Source organism: Ursus maritimus, unplaced genomic scaffold, assembly GCF_017311325.1.
Source record: "Ursus maritimus isolate PB19 unplaced genomic scaffold, ASM1731132v1 scaffold_33, whole genome shotgun sequence".
Taxonomy (NCBI): Eukaryota; Metazoa; Chordata; class Mammalia; order Carnivora; family Ursidae; genus Ursus; species Ursus maritimus.
This window is the reverse complement of record NW_024425897.1, coordinates 22031679-22049164: the sequence shown is the minus strand read 5'-3', so window position 1 is coordinate 22049164 and position 17486 is coordinate 22031679. Positions and strand designations below refer to the sequence as shown.

The 17486-nt window shown below is 37.9% G+C and overlaps 2 protein-coding genes across 6 annotated transcripts; one reads left to right on the top strand and one right to left on the bottom strand.

The window, feature by feature from the left end:
- The first annotated feature begins 309 nt into the window (after window positions 1-309).
- Window positions 310-9145, top strand: FAM216A (family with sequence similarity 216 member A). Of its 2 annotated transcripts, none has more exons than XM_040619937.1 (7): window positions 310-582; window positions 2290-2324; window positions 5489-5610; window positions 6609-6735; window positions 6815-6998; window positions 7535-7617; window positions 8771-9145. In XM_040619937.1, the coding sequence occupies exons 1-7, from the start codon at window positions 491-493 to the stop codon at window positions 8881-8883; spliced, it is 756 nt and encodes a 251-aa protein (XP_040475871.1). In that variant the 5' UTR covers window positions 310-490; the 3' UTR covers window positions 8884-9145. The 2 variants fall into 2 exon arrangements, with proteins under 2 accessions (XP_040475871.1, XP_008687098.1); XM_008688876.2 differs by having other exon boundaries at window positions 328-582; window positions 2290-2330.
- A 637-nt stretch (window positions 9146-9782) lies between these two features.
- VPS29 (VPS29 retromer complex component) lies at window positions 9783-17428 on the bottom strand. Of its 4 annotated transcripts, XM_040619938.1 has the most exons (6): window positions 17319-17336; window positions 16522-16629; window positions 15232-15243; window positions 12808-12999; window positions 10513-10748; window positions 9783-10272 (listed from the first exon to the last, which is right to left on the bottom strand). In XM_040619938.1, exons 1-6 carry the CDS (start codon window positions 17319-17321, stop codon window positions 10155-10157), a joined length of 669 nt encoding a protein of 222 aa, XP_040475872.1. In that variant the 5' UTR covers window positions 17322-17336; the 3' UTR covers window positions 9783-10154. The 4 variants fall into 4 exon arrangements, with proteins under 4 accessions (XP_040475872.1, XP_040475874.1, XP_040475873.1 ...); XM_040619940.1 differs by lacking the exon at window positions 16522-16629 and having other exon boundaries at window positions 17319-17428; XM_040619939.1 differs by lacking the exon at window positions 15232-15243.
- Between the last annotated feature and the right edge of the window lie 58 nt (window positions 17429-17486).

The window sequence follows — 17486 nt, the reverse complement described above, 5'->3', positions numbered from 1 at the left end:
GGCGGAAATTGGCGGTTGGGATAGTAGAGACGCCTGGTTGCCTTGGTGATAACGGATAACGGCTAACCCTGCATCCCTGCGCCGGGGACTTTGGTCCTTGGTTTGCGTCCTGATGTTTGACCTATATGGTGACACTCAAGATTTGCAAATTTGTAAAGGGTCTGGAATACTAAGGGGGAAGGCATCTCCTGTTTTAGAGGGCATGTATATTTCCTTCCCGTGACTAATCCCTTCCACAAACCGTGCAAACGCTCAATCAGCTAAAGAACTCCTGCCCCTCCCCCAATTTAATTCCAGTGTCGTGCATCTGCCCTCCCCGCTCTCCCGAAGCTATTCGGGCAGTGTCCGGAGCGCATCGGAGGGGGCTAGAATACGGCGTCCGCCTCTTCACCCCCAATATCGTCCGGCCTGACGCACGCGTGCTGACGGGGGAGGGGAGAGGGCAAAGCCGCTTCCGCACACCGCTCGAGGTCCGGGCACCGGGGAGGAGATGCCCGGCCAGGGTCCGGTGTCCGACTGGACAGAATGCAGCTCTTCCGCAGAGCCTCCCGCAGTGGCCAGGACCGAGGGTGGCGGCGGCGGGTGAGGCTGAGGGGCCCTGAGGGGTTAGGGAGGACGACGACCGGCCCCGGGTCGTGATCCCCTGTGGAGGAGGGGGTGGGAGCTGGCTGCTCCAATGGACTGGTCTGGGGTGGACTGAAGTGGGAGGAGGGGAGAACCTTTGTTGTGATTGGGGTGGGACAGATGGAAGCCGACTCACTGTTTAGGGGAAGGGCTTGTGAGGTAAGGTTGAGTGTTGGTGCAGTGACTAAACGCGGTGACTGCGACAATTGCCTGGGTGCATTTTTCTGCCCCGAGGGGGCGCTGCGAAACCTGCTGGAAAATACGCCGTCTCCCCCTCAGGATCTCTGCAAAAAGAGGGGGTTGAGGGCCCAGCAGAAACAGAGGCTCAAAGGAGGGTTTCCAAGTCAATAAATCATTCCGTATGTGCGACATTAGCCACCTTTATGTCCAGGGGATTCATAAATGCCAATGAGACAGATAATTATGAATATTAGAGGCACCTTGATCTTGACATTTTCTTCCTACTGAAATTTTTCTTCATAAATCCATTTTATTTTGAGCAGGTTTTTTACTATTATGCCCTGGATGCTGAAGACAATTAGTATTTAGTACCTTCTCATCCCTTCCATCAGTTTGTTCCCTAAAAGTGAGAGCTGCAAGGGTGTTCCTCTCCAAAAGCACACAGTCATGGCTCCTGCTGCACCCATGACTATATATATATATATATATAGTGGATCGAAGACTTTCTTAAAAAGATTTATTTATTTGAGAGAGAGCGGACGCGCGCGGGACGGGGAGGGTCGGAGGGAGAGAGCAAATCCTCAAGCCGACTTTCCACGGAGTGAGGACGCCCAAGATCATCCCAAATCAAGAGTGAGCTGCTTAACCAACTGAGGCACCCAGGCGCCCCTGGAAGACTGTTAAAGATGGAGTCTTGTCTTTCTTTTCTGTTCATTATAGTGCTTGACTAAGTGCTGGATCCTAATATATCAGGAGATCGATGAACACTTGGTCATTGAATAAATTGAAGGAAGCAGGAAGGAAGGGTGTTTTGTCTTAATTTGAAAAAGAAAAAAGAACTTGCACAAAAATAGAAACATTCTGGACCTGGGATGTCTGGGTGGCTCAGCTGGTTAAGCATCTGCAGGGTCCTGGGATCGAGTCCCATATGGGGCTTCTTCTGGAGGGAGCCTGCTTCTGCCGGCCATTACCCCTGCTTGTGTGCTCTCTCTCTCTCTCTCTGACAAGTAAATAAATAAAATCTTAAAAAAAAGAAAAAAGAAACATTCCAGACCAGTTTATCAGTTCCAGTATACTTTAATTACATACAGTAAAGAACAAGATAGTCTTTTCCATATCAAAGTTACTTTATTAAAAATAAAGAGAGCAAAGAAATACCACAGATAACACAGAAGCTCAAACTACTTTATTGAGCTCAATGTAGGAATTAGATTAAGAGGCCTTAAAAGTAAGACCAAATCTGGCTTAAGGTAAATCCTTTCTAGTATGGTAAAAACCTCAGATAACTCACTTTGAAAAAGCCTGGAGCCATTAGGATATAACCAGGATTACAGTAGAAAAATTGCAGAATATTCCATCTGATGGAAACATGAAAAGTAAGAAGCATATGCAGTACTGTCCTTTTTTCATTTAAAATACTTTCTTTAATGCTTATAAAACTCTCAATTATTGCATATTATTTAAATCCTTTTTTTCCCCCAACAGATCAGCTGGACATTCTTATTATCAGAATTCCAAAGGTATTGGTAAGTAGAGCATATAAAGTAGATAACACCTATAAATAACATGGTTCAGAGATGCTAATATTGCTATAACTACAAATATAATGGAGTTTTATAAATATAAATATAACATGGTTCAGAGATGCTAATATTGCTATAACTACATGGTTATAAATAACCTATAAATAACATGGTTCAGAGATGCTAATATTGCTATAACTACAAATATAATGGAGTTTTTAAAATAGACATTATTAGCATCCTGGTGAACTTAGTCTTTAAGATTTTCAAAGAACAATCCAGCAGGTTCTTTTTCTCTTATTAAGATACTTCACATCAAGCATTTTAAAAAGAGTACTTCAAAATAGCAACAAGTCTGAAAAGAACTGTGTTTATAACTGATGTTTGAAAAGCACAGAGTATGGCCTTGGGTTTATACATAAATTGAAGGGAAAAATTCTAACTTGAACAACTTTAAAGAACATAAAATATTTCTCAATGCTGCTATTTTTCCTCTCACTTGAAATAAAGGATAAAGCTGCTGGAATTGAGAGAGTAAGACAAACCCCCAAAGGCATCTCACTAAATTTTTTTTGTGGGGGGGGGAGCAATTTCAATTCAATGATACATAAACCTGGATTCACTTTACTTTTCCTTGGAAAATGTATAGTCCTTACAGTTACTTGAGAAAAATACAAAGACACATACCTATTTGTATATACGTGCATAAAAATGCATATATACATATAAATAATGTGGTTGTTTTTAAATGGAATTGCTGGATCATATGGTGATTATTCTGTTTAATATTTTGAGGAACCACCACACTGTTTCCCCAGCAGCTGCACCATTTTACATTCTCACCAGCAACGGACACAGTCCGAGTTTCTCCACATGCTAGCTAACACTTGTTTTCATTTTTTTTTTAAAGATTTTATTTATTTATTCGACAGGATAGAGACAGCCAGTGAGAGAGGGAACACAAGCAGGGGGAGTGGGAGAGGAAGAAGCAGGCTCACAGCAGAGGAGCCTGATGTGGGGCTCGATCCCATAACGCCGGGATCACGCCCTGAGCCGAAGGCAGACGCTTAACCGCTGTGCCACCCAGGCGCCCCTGTTTTCATTTTTTTAAATGATAGTTATCCTTAGGAGTATGGAATGGTACTTCATTGTTATTTTTATTTCTATTTCCCTAATGAGTAGTGATAGTGAGCATCTTTTCATGTGTTTATTGGCCATTTGTATATCTTCCTTGGAGCCATCCAAAGTTTAGTCAAGTCCTTTGCCCATTTTTCAGTTGGGTGTTTCTTTTTGAGTTGAACTATTATTTTTAAAAAAGATTTATTTATTTGAGCGGGGGTGGGGCAGAGGGAGAGAAATCTCAAGCAGGCTCCCCACTGAGCATGGAGCCAGAGTCAGCTGCTTAACTGACTGAGCCACCCAGGAACCCCTAACTATTATTTTTAAATGTTTCATTTTCTTTTTTTTTAAAGATTTTATTTATTTATTCGACAGAGATAGAGACAGCCAGTGAGAGAGGGAACACAAGCAGGGGGAGTGGGAGAGGAAGAAGCAGGCTCATAGCGGAAGAGCCTGATGTGGGGCTCGATCCCAGAACCCCAGGATCACGCCCTGAGCCGAAGGCAGACGCTCAACCGCTGTGCCACCCAGGCGCCCCTAAATGTTTCATTTTCTGTAAAGAAATACTATCAAGTTTTGAGAAGTTAAATTTTAGTCCAGGCTATAATACGCATTTCAGAAATACTGATTAGCAGGGACACAAAAAATATATTCTTACATAATTAGCCCACATTTATGACTTGAAGGATTTTTTAAAAAATAAACTTTTATTATTACAGATTCCAGATTATATTTTAAGGGTCGTAATAACATAATTTCCAGATGATTTTCCATTTGTTGGCAAACCAGTTAGTCTTTCAGCAAGGCAAATATAACACTTACTTATCTGAATTAACTCTCCAATTTGTCAAAATCTTGAAGAAATAAATAACTAAAGTTTAATATGTAAAATCTTAGTGGCCTTTGTTGTCAATACTGAAACAAAATTGTGCTTATTTAATTCAACTTACTAAATATATAAACTTTTAACTTAAAAATCTGTTCTTCCAGCTTTATTTGTGCTAGCCTAAAACTGGAAACAACCCAGATGTCCATCAACAGGTGGATGGATAATCAAATTGTGATATATATCTATATATATCACATATATGTATATGTGTGTGTGTGTGTATGTGTGTGTGTGTATATACATATACTGGAATGTAACCCAACAATAAAAAGGAATGAACTATTGTTACACATCACACACTGATGGATTTCAGTATAATTATGTTGAGTGAAAGAAGCCAGACACAAACAGAATATATGTATGTTTCCATTTATATCAGACTCAAGAAAATGCAAACTGATCTACAGTGATACTAACGGTAGTGATGGAAAGTTGTCTGGAGGGAGGGAGTGTGTGGGAAGAAGGGTAGTGTTACAAAGAGTTATATACTGGTTAAATTTTCCCAGATGTTTTTCCCCAAACTGCTACTGAAGTTTATACCCTAAATTAAGTTACTGATTTCAATAATGTCTGAAACTGAAAACCAATTTCATTCTTCTAGATATATGTCAACTTTTATCTTTATTAAATGACTGTTCTTTTAATCTACCCACATCAATATTAAAAACATTAAAATAACTGAAATTGTGTAAAAATAAGTTTTAGTAAAATTCTGTAAAGCCCTTCCTTTTAACACTGCCTCATTAAAGATATAAAATTTGTGTTATTCTATCTTGTTTAATACTATATGCTAAAGGCAAATGAATGATAAAATATTGTTGTAAATCTTGTAATACTGTATATTCCTGTTTAATGTGGTCTGACATACAATTAGCTAACAAAAATAAACTACCATCAACAGTTTGCATCTCAGCTGAGTTCCAAATAATGTAGTCTATATATATAATGATATATATATATAGTAAATATTTATAAATAACTTAGAGTTTTTTATGCTCTAAAACCAAATGGCCATATCAGTCTCTTCAAATTTAACAGAATGACTCATACTACTACTCCAGGATAATTAGACACAATAAATATATAGATATTAATACTCAATTTGTTGAGCTGATGTTTGCTCATGAAATTCAAATAATGTCCTTGCCTACAGACAGAATCAAAGATGGACACAAAGTGAACACACACATAGCCAAGCTGCAAGAGTTGTGGAAAACTCCTCAAATTCAAGCAATTCACATCCCTAAATCAATGACAGATGCGTCCTTTCTAAAGGTATGCTAACTAAATACCAATACTTTGTGTAAGTACCAAATTCTTTGTATTCAGAGATGAACTTTTTATTGAAGATAAGCTACTTAGAGGGTAAGGCACTTCAGAAGACAAGCCCTTTCAGGGCTTTATGATACTTGAGATCTAATGTACCTTTACTCCGGAAGCTCAACACCCCTAAGGAAAGTTACATTCTAGAGACAGAAACTCAAACTCATAGATTCCACTGAAGGTCTGCAAAATTAGAAGCAAGAAAGTAAAGAAAATGGCAGTAAGCATTTTACAACTCTTGAACCTCTATTACCCATTAAGGGTCATAACTGCCAGAAGTATCCTTGTGAGAGCAATGCAAATGAAGGTTATAACAGATCTGTGTAAATTGGTCAATTTTTTGACCAAAATGTTTGAGTTTTCTCTGGATGTCACAGTAAATCCTGTGTGTGTATACCCACGTACATGTACAGTGGAGTCTTGCATTTCAAATGAGTGTTACCTTCTAAAATCAGCAAGTAAAAATCTTAGTTAAAATTACTTTACCAAAGACCAATAGACTATCCCTTAGTCTGTACAACACAGTTATTCTTCTGGTGCTAGAAAAGACTGTTTCTTTAGTTAAGACTAAGTAGAGTGGTTGAGTTGCTTTTAGATACCACAGGATACCTCAAAAATTGTATTTAGAAGGCAAGATGCCTACGCTCACTGAGAGGCACCCAGGAACTAAGACTCACTGACAGAACAGCATATCCCTACTCTCCTTATTCTTCTAGGGCAGTGGTTCTCACACCGCAGACGCATCTGAATCACTTGAGTGGAAACAGCACGCGGAGTCACTTGTGCTGTTTAAATGGCCATTTCTTTCTCTTCGTGGCCCTATTAGCATAACTGAATTTGAATAAGCAAAATGTAAGATGGTACAGCTCTCCTGAACATTCATCTTTTCAGATAAGGAATACTGCCAACCTCTTGTTCTACAGTGCCTATAAATCTTGTTTGTCTTTTAGCATCCGGACCTCACCACAGGCCAGAAGCGTTATCTGTGCGGCATTGCTAAGATCTACAATGCCAACTACCTGCGGACGCTAATGAAGAGGCAGTACATGCACGTGATCCAGCACACGCAAAAGCCAGGCAGGTGCACCTCGTTAGTTTCTCACTAGTTCTCACAAGAAAGCAGAGGGTTTTCTAACTGAGGTGATCTGTATGACAGGTATCCTCACTCATCACAGGAGCCGCCTCAGTTCTCGTTACTCACAGAAGCAGCATTACCCCTGCACCACATGGCGACACCAACTGGAGAGAGTGGACTCAGGGCCTCCTAACATGGCAGCTGCACCCGCACCTGAAATGATCCTACAGCATTCCCTTTGGCGACCAGTGAGAAACAAAGAAGGGTCTGTTTCTTATTGTTTAAAAGGAGGAAAATATACCCCAATTTTATTTGAAGGGTAGCTAAATGAGATTAAAGCTTGTTTCCTGATATGTTCATTGGGCTAAATTCAGAATTTGTTAGACAAAAAGCACTAAAGGATCTTATCTTATGGTCTCTTTACTGATCTGACTGGGATATGCCACTCCTTTTAGAACACATCTTGTGGAATTGTAAAAATTTCTTGAACAGCTAGAGATCTGCAAGACTGCCCTTTTCAGTAATTACCACTCAAATTCGAAATAACACAAACACTTCCAAAAGGAGCATATGGTTGCTTCTGCACAGGAGATTACTATAAACAAAAAAAGGAATTAAGGAAAAGAATAAGAGGCCTGATTATTCAACCTGCACTACAATATTTAGCTTTGCATTTCAGGGTTATTAAGTCATAGGAGACTGAGAGTCTTTTTGGTGATGCTGGCAGCTTAATAAAAAGAATTCGTATGGTCCTCCACATGCATTAGACAGCTGTTGAGAAGATGCTTCTCTTTCTTACAGTTTAAAAACTGGATATGCATCTAAAACAAGATGTAAGTCACTGAAGATTTTTAGAAAACCAAGCAAACTGTTCATGCAATCAGGTAAATGTGGAATTTTAAAAATACGCATTTTTGTAAGATCTTATGCTTAAAAAATATTAAACCCAATAATTTCATTTCTATCACAGAAGATATTAAAAATTTAGAATGTAATTTGCCTTTAATTCTCCAAATGAGTATGAAATATAGTTTCTGCTTTCATTTAAGAGAACATACTGCTCAGGGGAGTAAAATTCAAGGTCGTTCTAAGCAAAGGTATAATATCAAGGTCAGAGACTTTAACAGAATGAATTTGTTAGAACCCAGAACCACAAACGTGACTTTTTCAAGCCATAGCACTTTTATGAGATAGTGCCATTTTTGGATGAACAACATATTTTGTATGGCATCATAGTTTATGAAGGGCTGTATCACCTATATAATTTTAATATTCAACAAACCAGTGGAAGCAAGCCAACCAAGTTGTATCAAAATTTTGCGGAGCAACTCAGATAAATCCAGAGTTGGTAAGTTATCAGTATAAAGGATCCTACAAGTGCAGAATACTACAAAATGAAAAGGGCAAAAGGGGAAGACAGAATGCTCAGAAGTATGCCTCAGAATTGATAAAGTGGAGAGGATTAAGTGGAAGTTAAACAATTTCATAGTTGTTCCTATAATGAGTAGGGAAGTAAACAGGAAGTAGGGAAGTTAGGCCTTCTGAACTCCTATCCCATTGCTGGGTGACAGTTCAAGAAATGAGGGAAACAGCAGGGGAAAAAGTAAGTCTGGGTTCAAAGATAATAGTTGGAGGAACCCCAGGTAGGGGGGAAGTCCCTGTGGTCCCTGAGAGAAGAGTGGAGTCGGAACTTAATGCTTAAGGAGAGGACAATGCTGAAACTATGAGAGGAGAAAGCTGAAGCTATAACCAAAAGATTTTGACAAGTGAAGACAAAATAGGACTTAGTAACAGAAAATTTGCTATACAATAACATGGCTTGAATACTTACTGGGTATCTTATTTTAAAAAGTAAGAGATTTGGAGGAAGGGGGAAGTGGTTAAGTTTTGATAATTGCAGGCCATTTGTTTTTGTGAAAGGCTTATTACTAAGGTAGTCATTTTGAAGGTTGTTCTTAAATACAAATCTCAATACTCAGGACGAAATACACCTTTGTTTCCAAAACAGACATTATAAACTCTTTATTTTTCTTTCAGTTTCTACAAATGATTCTGAATCATACATGAATGAAGAAAAAAAGGAAGAAGATTTACTAAATAAGTGTATGCAGTCGATGTCAATTGAAGAACAAGGAGAACATCTGATGTGAACTTGACAGTCTTGTCTTGTGAATTGATGAGGTGCCAAAGGGGGGGGAAGGGTTGTGAATTGTGTCCTCTTTCTACATTAAGGATAGTATTGTTATTCACCATGAAGTCATTAGGTAATTTTAGTTTGTTCAGAAACATTTACAACAGTGTAATTAACTGGTTTGATGTAGTTCCATGTACTAATGATATCTGTGTAATAAAAGTTACGTGCAATATATGTTTGTGTTTCTAGCTAGACACAATTAAAATTTTTCTTGTCGCTTAAAATTGAATTATTTTTCTTTATATCTGTCAAATATTTGTATAATTCTTTTTCTGCTTACATTAAGTCCTAAAACAAAAATATGAGAATCCCCTACAAGTATTTTCTTGATTGGGCTAAGGAAAACTCTGAAATAGTCTGATACAGAATAGCATTTGATAGACTTGCAAAAAAGGTGCTTAATAAATATTTACTCCTTGAATACAACTTAAAAGTGGAAGTATCAATTTGCCCTACTTTATGAAAATTGCCAAACACTTGGGCTGTCAAACTAGAGTAAGTTGGGAGTAACTGTACCGAGAAGATTCTTTACGTTATATATTCACTCTACCATGCTTCCTTTCTAAACAATTAAAAATAAAAAATACATACACACACACACAGTTAAAACTTGAAATATAGGAACAGGGCAATTTAAACCAACAGTTTTTGAGAAATTATTGCTAATATGTGAGTGTAGTATATTCTTTAGAAAATAAAATCTGAGTCCAACATTTTGACCCAGAACATTTTAAGAAATGAGAGAGCCCTGAAAGGTCAACCCATCTACCTCATCACTTTAATGCTCTGGTGCAGTTTCATACGGTCTCTCATTTTTATGATTTTTAAAAATTAAAACACAGTTTATCAAGAAAGTATAAATGAAAGGTAACTGTTTATTACTGGAGAGAAAAGTGTATACAAGAAAGTCTAGATTTTTCTTCCTCATGCACTACTTCTGTAATAAAGTTCCAGATATCAACTTTGAAGATATTTACAAGGATAAATTTTTCTTAACACATGACCATTTACTGTGTGATGGACTTTTTTTCATAGAAATCATATATGGAAATGGAATATATTCTTATAGTTTACAAGAAGCTTAGAACATTGTATTAACACTAGACGATATATTTTACTGCAAAATATTATAAAAGTGATACAATTTTGTGCCTCATAAATGTTTAATTACTTGATTTGAACAGGCGAATGAAAAAAAACAACCACCCAGCAAGACAGGCCTGGCTTTTAAGATTTTTTGTATTCAATTCGTTCTACTTTCACATCATCTCCAATTAGTTGATACACGTAAGTGACAACTGTAGAAGCCTGGATGTCCATCAACACAAATGAAGGAATAATGTTTCTGGAAGAAAATATAAATAATGTCAGTGTTTTGTACTAAAAAGCACCAGCACTAAAAATTTCAATTTACAACAATTTGGATTCACAGAGAATTCTAGTTGTTATATATTGAAAATAATCACCAAAAGAAGATTGCCCAAAAGGCTATAATTATTGAAATGGTTGCATTTCTCCTTTATGAAATGACACACATGCAACTAATAATTTTTAAAAATCCCCAAATCCCCAAATTACTACTCACGTTTCCAAGGCATTATATGCTCCGGTGGCAGAACCTGGGTTAATGTAGAATTTATTTTCATGCTCAAATGCTTCAAATTTGTGTGTGTGTCCCGAGATAAGAATGTCTACATCAAACTGCCTCTGCAACAGGGCTAAGCTGGCCATATCTCCCCATGGAATAACTTGATGCCCATGGATCAAACCAATTTTGAACTGCCCAACAGTCACAACTTTCTGTTCTGGATAATTCAGATTCTAAAATAAGAAACAGACATAAATATATATATTTTTAGAGATATTGATGTTTAAAAACAACCTGGTTCAATATTTAATCCCCTGTGGATATTTTGATACAGTGCTCCACAACCAACACATTTATTAAATATTTGATTTTTCCTCAGTCTCTAAGGCTACAACTATGTTCAAAACATAACTTGGGGTGCCTGGATGATGTAGTTGTTAAGCGTCTGCCTTGGGCTCAGGGCGTGATCCCGGCATTCTGGGATCGAGCCCCACATCAGGCTCCTCCACTATGAGCCTGCTTCTGCCTCTCCCACTCCCCCTGCTTGTGTTCCCTCTCTCGCTGGCTGTCTCTATCTCTGTCAAATATATAAATAAAATCTTAAAAAAAAAAAAAAGAAACAGCTGCCTTTATGGCATGTTGCTGTGGAGTTATACGACAAACTTCCCCCATCGTGAAGGTTAACTTGTTTCTAGGAAAAAAAAAAAAAAAACTTATTCCAGGTAAACTGGAATTTATCATGCAATCCCTGCCTCGTGTTTATCTTTTTTTTTTTTTTAACAGACTATCGGTTCTTTGGGGAATGCTGTAGAGAATAATTATTCTCAAATTTGTGAGTTTCTTCTACCTAAGAATCCTAGGGATATGACCTATAAGTTAGGTGTGTTCAAATTATATCCCAGACTTTAATAATTATATAGATGGCTTCAATTAATAATGATAGTTAACACTCATATAGCACTTAGTATGAAGCAGGCTCTAAGGGCTTTCTAAATATCAACCTATTTAATACAATCCTATGAGGTAGCTTCTCTTATGACCCCCATTTTATGGATGAGGAAACCAAAGCAGAGAGAGGTTAAAATAACTTGCCCACACGTTAGTAAGTGGTTGAGCCAAGATCCAAACCCTGGTAGTATGGTTCCAGGGTCTGTGAATTTAGCAAATCAGAAGCAAAAAAATTTAATTCTTGCTGTTGAAACTGTCTTTAGCACAACACAAACAGAACCCCAAATATGTTTTTAACAAACCAAACCTATATTGTATTTATTGACAAGAAATCTGCCCCTTCCCTTCTCATCTCCCTGTCTTTTGCCCCCAGGTGAAAGGTTATCTGAATTCTTTTTTAAAATCCACTAAAAAAAAAAAAAAAAAAAAAAAAGACATGATGCTTATTCAGTTTCATATAAAGGAGAACCAGTAAACATCACCAATGAAGTTAAATGATTTTGACAAAGCTTATATTCCCAGAAACACAAAGGGAATTCTTCACACATCAGATTTATCATGCTAAATCATATAACATTAGTATGGGTTGGGGTCTTAAAAATCATCTATTCCAATCATATTTACATAGAGGAAACTGAGGCCAGAAAGAGGATGCAATTTGCCTAAAATCTCATTATTAACTAGTGGGCAAAGCTGCAATCCCAGAACTTCTAACTTTGTTCTTTAAAGTCAGATTTATTGAGGTATAATTCACACAGAGTAAAATTACTCTTTTTAATTCAAGGGGTTTTGACAAACGCATACAGTTATGTAAGCTCTGCCACAATCAAGACCCAGAACAGTTTTATCACATCCTCCCACTTCCTCATGCCCCTTTGTAGTTAACCCTGGAGTTAGAGAGCCACAGCAGGGCTTTCAGCATAATGGTGATGTGATCTTACTTCACCTAAAAAGGATCACACTGGTTGCCACTTGGAGAACAAAGTTATGGAGGAAGGGTAGAACGAGGAAGTTGGAATACAGGAAAGTGATATGGTGGCTTGGAACAGGGCAGTAGAGGTGGTGGTGAGAAGTCTGTAATAAAAATTTTATAAACTAAATGACAGTACTACAAAAATAGTGACAAAATCACTTTTATTCCATATCAATTTAGTTTAGAACAAGTATTTAATATGTTTACTGAGTAGTCAGGGACAAGTATGTGTAGTAAATTTGTATTTGGGAAGTTAACAACCACAAGAAAAAGACCGCGACAGCTGAGAAACTCAGGTGTAAAGGATAAAGCTTATATATGTAAGAATCAAGAAAAGAAATATTTGTGAATGGAAAGAAATAATACATCACCTCATCGAAGTCTCCTCTCACAATATGAACATCACCGGCCAGAGTCTTGAGATAGTCATAACTCTCTTTGGTGCAAAGGTTTCCAGTACAGAGAATATGCTGAATCTTTCCTGGCACCAGCAGTTTTTTGAATTTAGCTGGCAAACTGTTGCACCGGTGTGGGATGTGCAGGTCTCCTAATACCAACACCAACTTTAAAGTGTCAAGGTGAGACAAGGTGTAATGTCAAACATGACGTCAAAACAAGATGTTCTCCTCTCTTAACTCCCCTTTTAAACTAACTAAGCAGAGATTCCAGAACCCAAAGGAGCAGAAGTTATCCATACTGTTCTTATGACCATTTAAACAAAGACACATACGGTAACATATTCTGTTCTAATCAGCCTTATTTTATTTTGGTCATAACAGTGTGCATACACAATACAGGGCATCATTCTATTTACCAAGAATAAAATCAGGCTTTCTAAAGCAATTCATTTAGAGACCTATAAATGACACTGAGTTTTAAAAACTGCAAAATGAAATATACTATGGGGTCCTATGGAGTTTGGCATTTTTGAGTGATATGGTAATTCCTATTTCTGCAGCTATAATGTAAAACATAATGTACAGGTTCCTATGTTCCAGGAACATTAATAAAGACAATTGTTAAAAATGTAGTGATAGAAAAAAAACTTAATTCTATAACTTATGTTTACTAAATAATTTGGAGAAAAGTAAACAAAATTTACAATATTTGTTACCAAAAACTATTAGCCATATAGTACAAAGGAAGAAAAACAGCCTACGTTTCAAAGAGTCTCAATAGGACAAACACGTGCTTTTGAATTATGATCTCTGTTCTCTCCTCTTTCCTTATTAGAAATCCTGTCATACTTCTACTGTCTGGATTAAATGGCCTATGTACCCTCAGTTTGGTTCCCAAACTTAAAATAACATTATCACGGTCTTTCATGTGCATTAGAGCATTAAAAAAAAAAAAAAAAGAGAGAGAGAGAGAGAGAAAGAGGTCAGCTAAATAAGTGATGAATTTAGCAGGAGGTAGTTTAGAGTTGCAATACAGTCTCAGATGACAAAAATAAATTTTTCACTTAAGTATAACAGAATAAAAAACCTCAATCCTGTAAAATTTTAATTTTATAATTTCAAAAATTGACATATAAACATTACTTAATTCAGTCATTTAATGGAATATTGTCAAAACGTCATTTTGAACAACAATTTCTTCATGTTGATTAGTATAAACACCATTCTGTAACAGGATGTCTTCCCATACAGACATCCCATCCATAAATGTACATGCCCTTTAACTGCTTTTAAAGAAGGCATGACTATTCCTTAATATCATCCAAGAAAACATATCTAAAGTAGAATAAAAACAGAAAATAGTTTTGCCACCACAGACTTTGTAAACTGAAATTAATCAAAACAAAATGTGTGAAACTAAAATTATTACTAAAACAAACAATTCATTTTGCAACAAATATCAACATGATTACAAAGGAAAAGAACTCAGGACACAGAGTAACTGAAGTAACACAAGGTTAAAAAATTAGCACACTTTAAAAAGAAATTGTTAAATAAGTTTCTTCTTTTTAAAGAGTAGTTTCAGCTGGTATTTGTTCAATGACTTAATTGTTTCAATCCAGATCTTAGTGGATAAAACATCTTACTGTAAAACTAAAAACCACTATGAAGTTTCCATCCTCATCGGTAATCAATGCAAAAGTACCTGGAGAGAGAACAATCTTCATCTTTAGAGGGGGATCCCTTCAGATATGGATTGAAGTACATAATTAATGTGGGAAGCTGGCATTTGAGAAAAAGGTAAAACATAGATTTCTATTAAAAAAAAAAAAAAAAGAACCTGAAACTCATAAACGGTATATGTGTATTGCAGGATGAAAATCTTTGAGACTGATAATGAATGGGCTGTTCAATCTAAATGTGCTACAAAGAATATTAGTATGACATGATACTTTATAATGATCGATGACCTCAATTCTATCATGTATTATGGATTACGCCCAAGTGTACCCAGATTATTAGCAGCTTAAAAATATAACTATATAAATGAGCAAACAAAAATTATTTCAAATTAGTAAAGATTCTTACTAAGACTCTTGTTTCATGTAGATGACTAAGTTATTGGGAAATAATGTCACATAACAAATGTCATACTTTGAGGAGTGTACTTGCCCAAATTCCACACTTTTGACAGTTCAGGTTAGACAAAGTTTATAGTCTTTTGAGACAGCAAAAGATCCTGGAAATGGCAGTCTTGTTAAATTCAAATAAAGAACCAAACCAATCAAAGCATAGGCATTTGGCCACTTCCTACTGGATAGACTGTAAAAGGGTGAAAATCCCAGTAATCAGCCACCCAACCACCATTGTTAGTACGAGCTAAGAGAAGAAACTTACTCTGTGCCCAGCCTTAGTGGAATGAAGAAGTTGATTGCAGACAGGGGAATGAAAAAAAAGGGTGAAACATGACCAATGTTAAAAGAAAGCAACGAAAAGAAACAAACCGAAAATAGAGCAACAAAAAACTCATATCAAATGAATATGCAAACAATTGTTAATGATTTCTGAGTGTTATGAAAGAAAATGTTAAAAACTGGCTTTGCTCAAAACAATACCAAAAGAACCACTTGCTGTATTTTCAAACATGACACACACACACACACACACAGCAAAAAAAAAAAAAAAAAAAAAAAAAAAAAAAAAAATTTTTTTTGCCTTGTCAATATTTTCTACTTCTAGTCTTATTCTCTATATAAACTCCCTTCCCTTTTGTTTCCTGTTCTGTTTAGAATTTTATAAGACAATTTGGAAAATTTATCAGTAACAATGTACATAAAATTAAGGACTAATTATTCCTCAAGTATACTGATTTTAATTCTCTTATGCTCAAAGTTCTAGTAGCTGGAAATTTATGCTGCAGCTAGATCATTATTTTGTATAGAAGATCTAACACAGCACTCTGAATACATTATCAGATGGTGAAGTCACCAACTAAAGATAAAAAACCAAACACATTCCTCCAGCTAAAACTGGACCTTCTCCACACCTGGAATTTGCTGCCCATAGACTCTACACTACTGAGTGTTGAACATTTCTAGTCTACTCTGCCAGATGAAAGATTTTTAATCATGAAAGAATCAGCTAATCCTAAATTTTACCCAGTTCTATCTCAGGTAACAAGCTATGTTCCAGTATAACTACCCTAAAAAAGTGTTCATCTTTAAAAAAAAAAAAAAAAAAAACAAAACTTTAGAAACATGAGTATGGAATCATATGTCATCTTCTCAAAGCTGTCTCAAAATTACTGTAAACCGGATCACTCTAAATTGGAGTCTACTTAGGAGCAAAAATCAAAAATGGGATTAAAGCCTTTCACATATACAGAGACACTAAAGAAGCACATACCACAAATCTCTGGCTGTCACATCTATAAACTACCTCAACGGCTATGCTTGTCACCGAACCCTGATAATCTTAAAAATGCAATGGATGCTCATCAGAAAGAGAAGTCCCTTTACAGTTACCCTCATCAACACAAATAGCAAGATAATAAGAGCTCCTTTTGAACACGTTCTTAACTTCTTAGGGGGTGAAGGGCACCTCTTAAAGTCTGATTACAGCTACGAGCCCTCTCCAGTAGCAGCTCCTGAGTTTTTACGTAGGACGGTCTTAAGGGCAGAAACCTACTGGAGGCCAGTGGGTGGGGGGCCGGGCTTGAAGCTGGCTGGGCAATCTGGTGAACGACTGAGTTGAAACTCCCCAAAGTATCCCTTGGAGCCAACACTGGCTCCTTACCTGGAAAAACATACATATTCACAAAATTTTCCAATTTCGAGGAGCTCATAAACCATTTAGGAAACAATAGTTCCAGCCATTCTAAGAGCCAAATCCAGTCCCTTGAGGACTCACTACCACATTTCAATGGCAGCTGCACTTTATTTCAGGGGAGAAGGGGATAGTTTGTACCCCTTTTCCCCTGATGGCAAACTAAAATGGATAGGGGATTCTGCTCGTTACTTCCCGTTTTGCATTCGAAAAGCCAGCTTTCAACACAGGCGGTTGGCAAACGGTATGCCCCAACCAGCGGGAGGTGCCTTTTAAGGGAAAGGTGTAGGGAAACGTCTGGAAACGGAGGGGACCATGCCCCTTTCTCGGGGACGCTGGAGGCACAAGCTCAAAGGCCTTTCCCGGCTCGGGCGTGCGGCTCTCGTGACAGGACGAGCCGCTGAAAAGGGCCCTTTCCCCCTCGGACGTCCTCTGGCCCCTGGGGCGGGGGTGCGAGGCCAGAGCCTGCCGCACCCAGAGGTGGCTGCTCCTTATCCTCCCCTGCCCTCCCCCGGGCCTTCTCCAGGCCTGGCCCTGGGCTGCACCCTCCACGGCCCCCGGAATGGTCCATGCCCTCGTCTAGAGACTCCCGGCTGCTCCCAACGACGCAGCACCGCGGCCGAGAGCTAGGCCTCGGTCGCCGCATCTGCCGTCCTCACCATCCTGTCACTGGGCTCCGCTCAGTCACCACCACCACCACCGCCGCCTTCTTCCTCGGGCTGCTCGGTGACCCGCCCACCTCGCTCTCAGCCAATGACAGATGATGTCGGCAGGAGACGGCCTACGGAGGCCCGCAGAGGCCCTTCCCCGCCGTGAAACACAGCTGC

Bases quoted from the DNA above. Each gene is read 5' to 3' on its own strand.
- VPS29 (XM_040619938.1), bottom strand. The intron at 10,749-12,807 runs GTGATGTATTAT...TTCTTATTTTAG, and splicing joins TGAGAGGAGACTTCGATGAG to AATCTGAATTATCCAGAACA. The intron at 10,273-10,512 runs GTGAGTAGTAAT...ATTTTCTTCCAG, and splicing joins GCATATAATGCCTTGGAAAC to AAACATTATTCCTTCATTTG.
- FAM216A (XM_008688876.2), top strand. From the start codon at position 491: ATGCCCGGCCAGGGTCCGGTGTCCGACTGGACAGAATGCAGCTCTTCC. The intron at 2,331-5,488 runs GTAAGTAGAGCA...CCTTGCCTACAG, and splicing joins TCAGAATTCCAAAGGTATTG to ACAGAATCAAAGATGGACAC. The intron at 6,736-6,814 runs GCAGGTGCACCT...TCTGTATGACAG, and splicing joins CCAGCACACGCAAAAGCCAG to GTATCCTCACTCATCACAGG.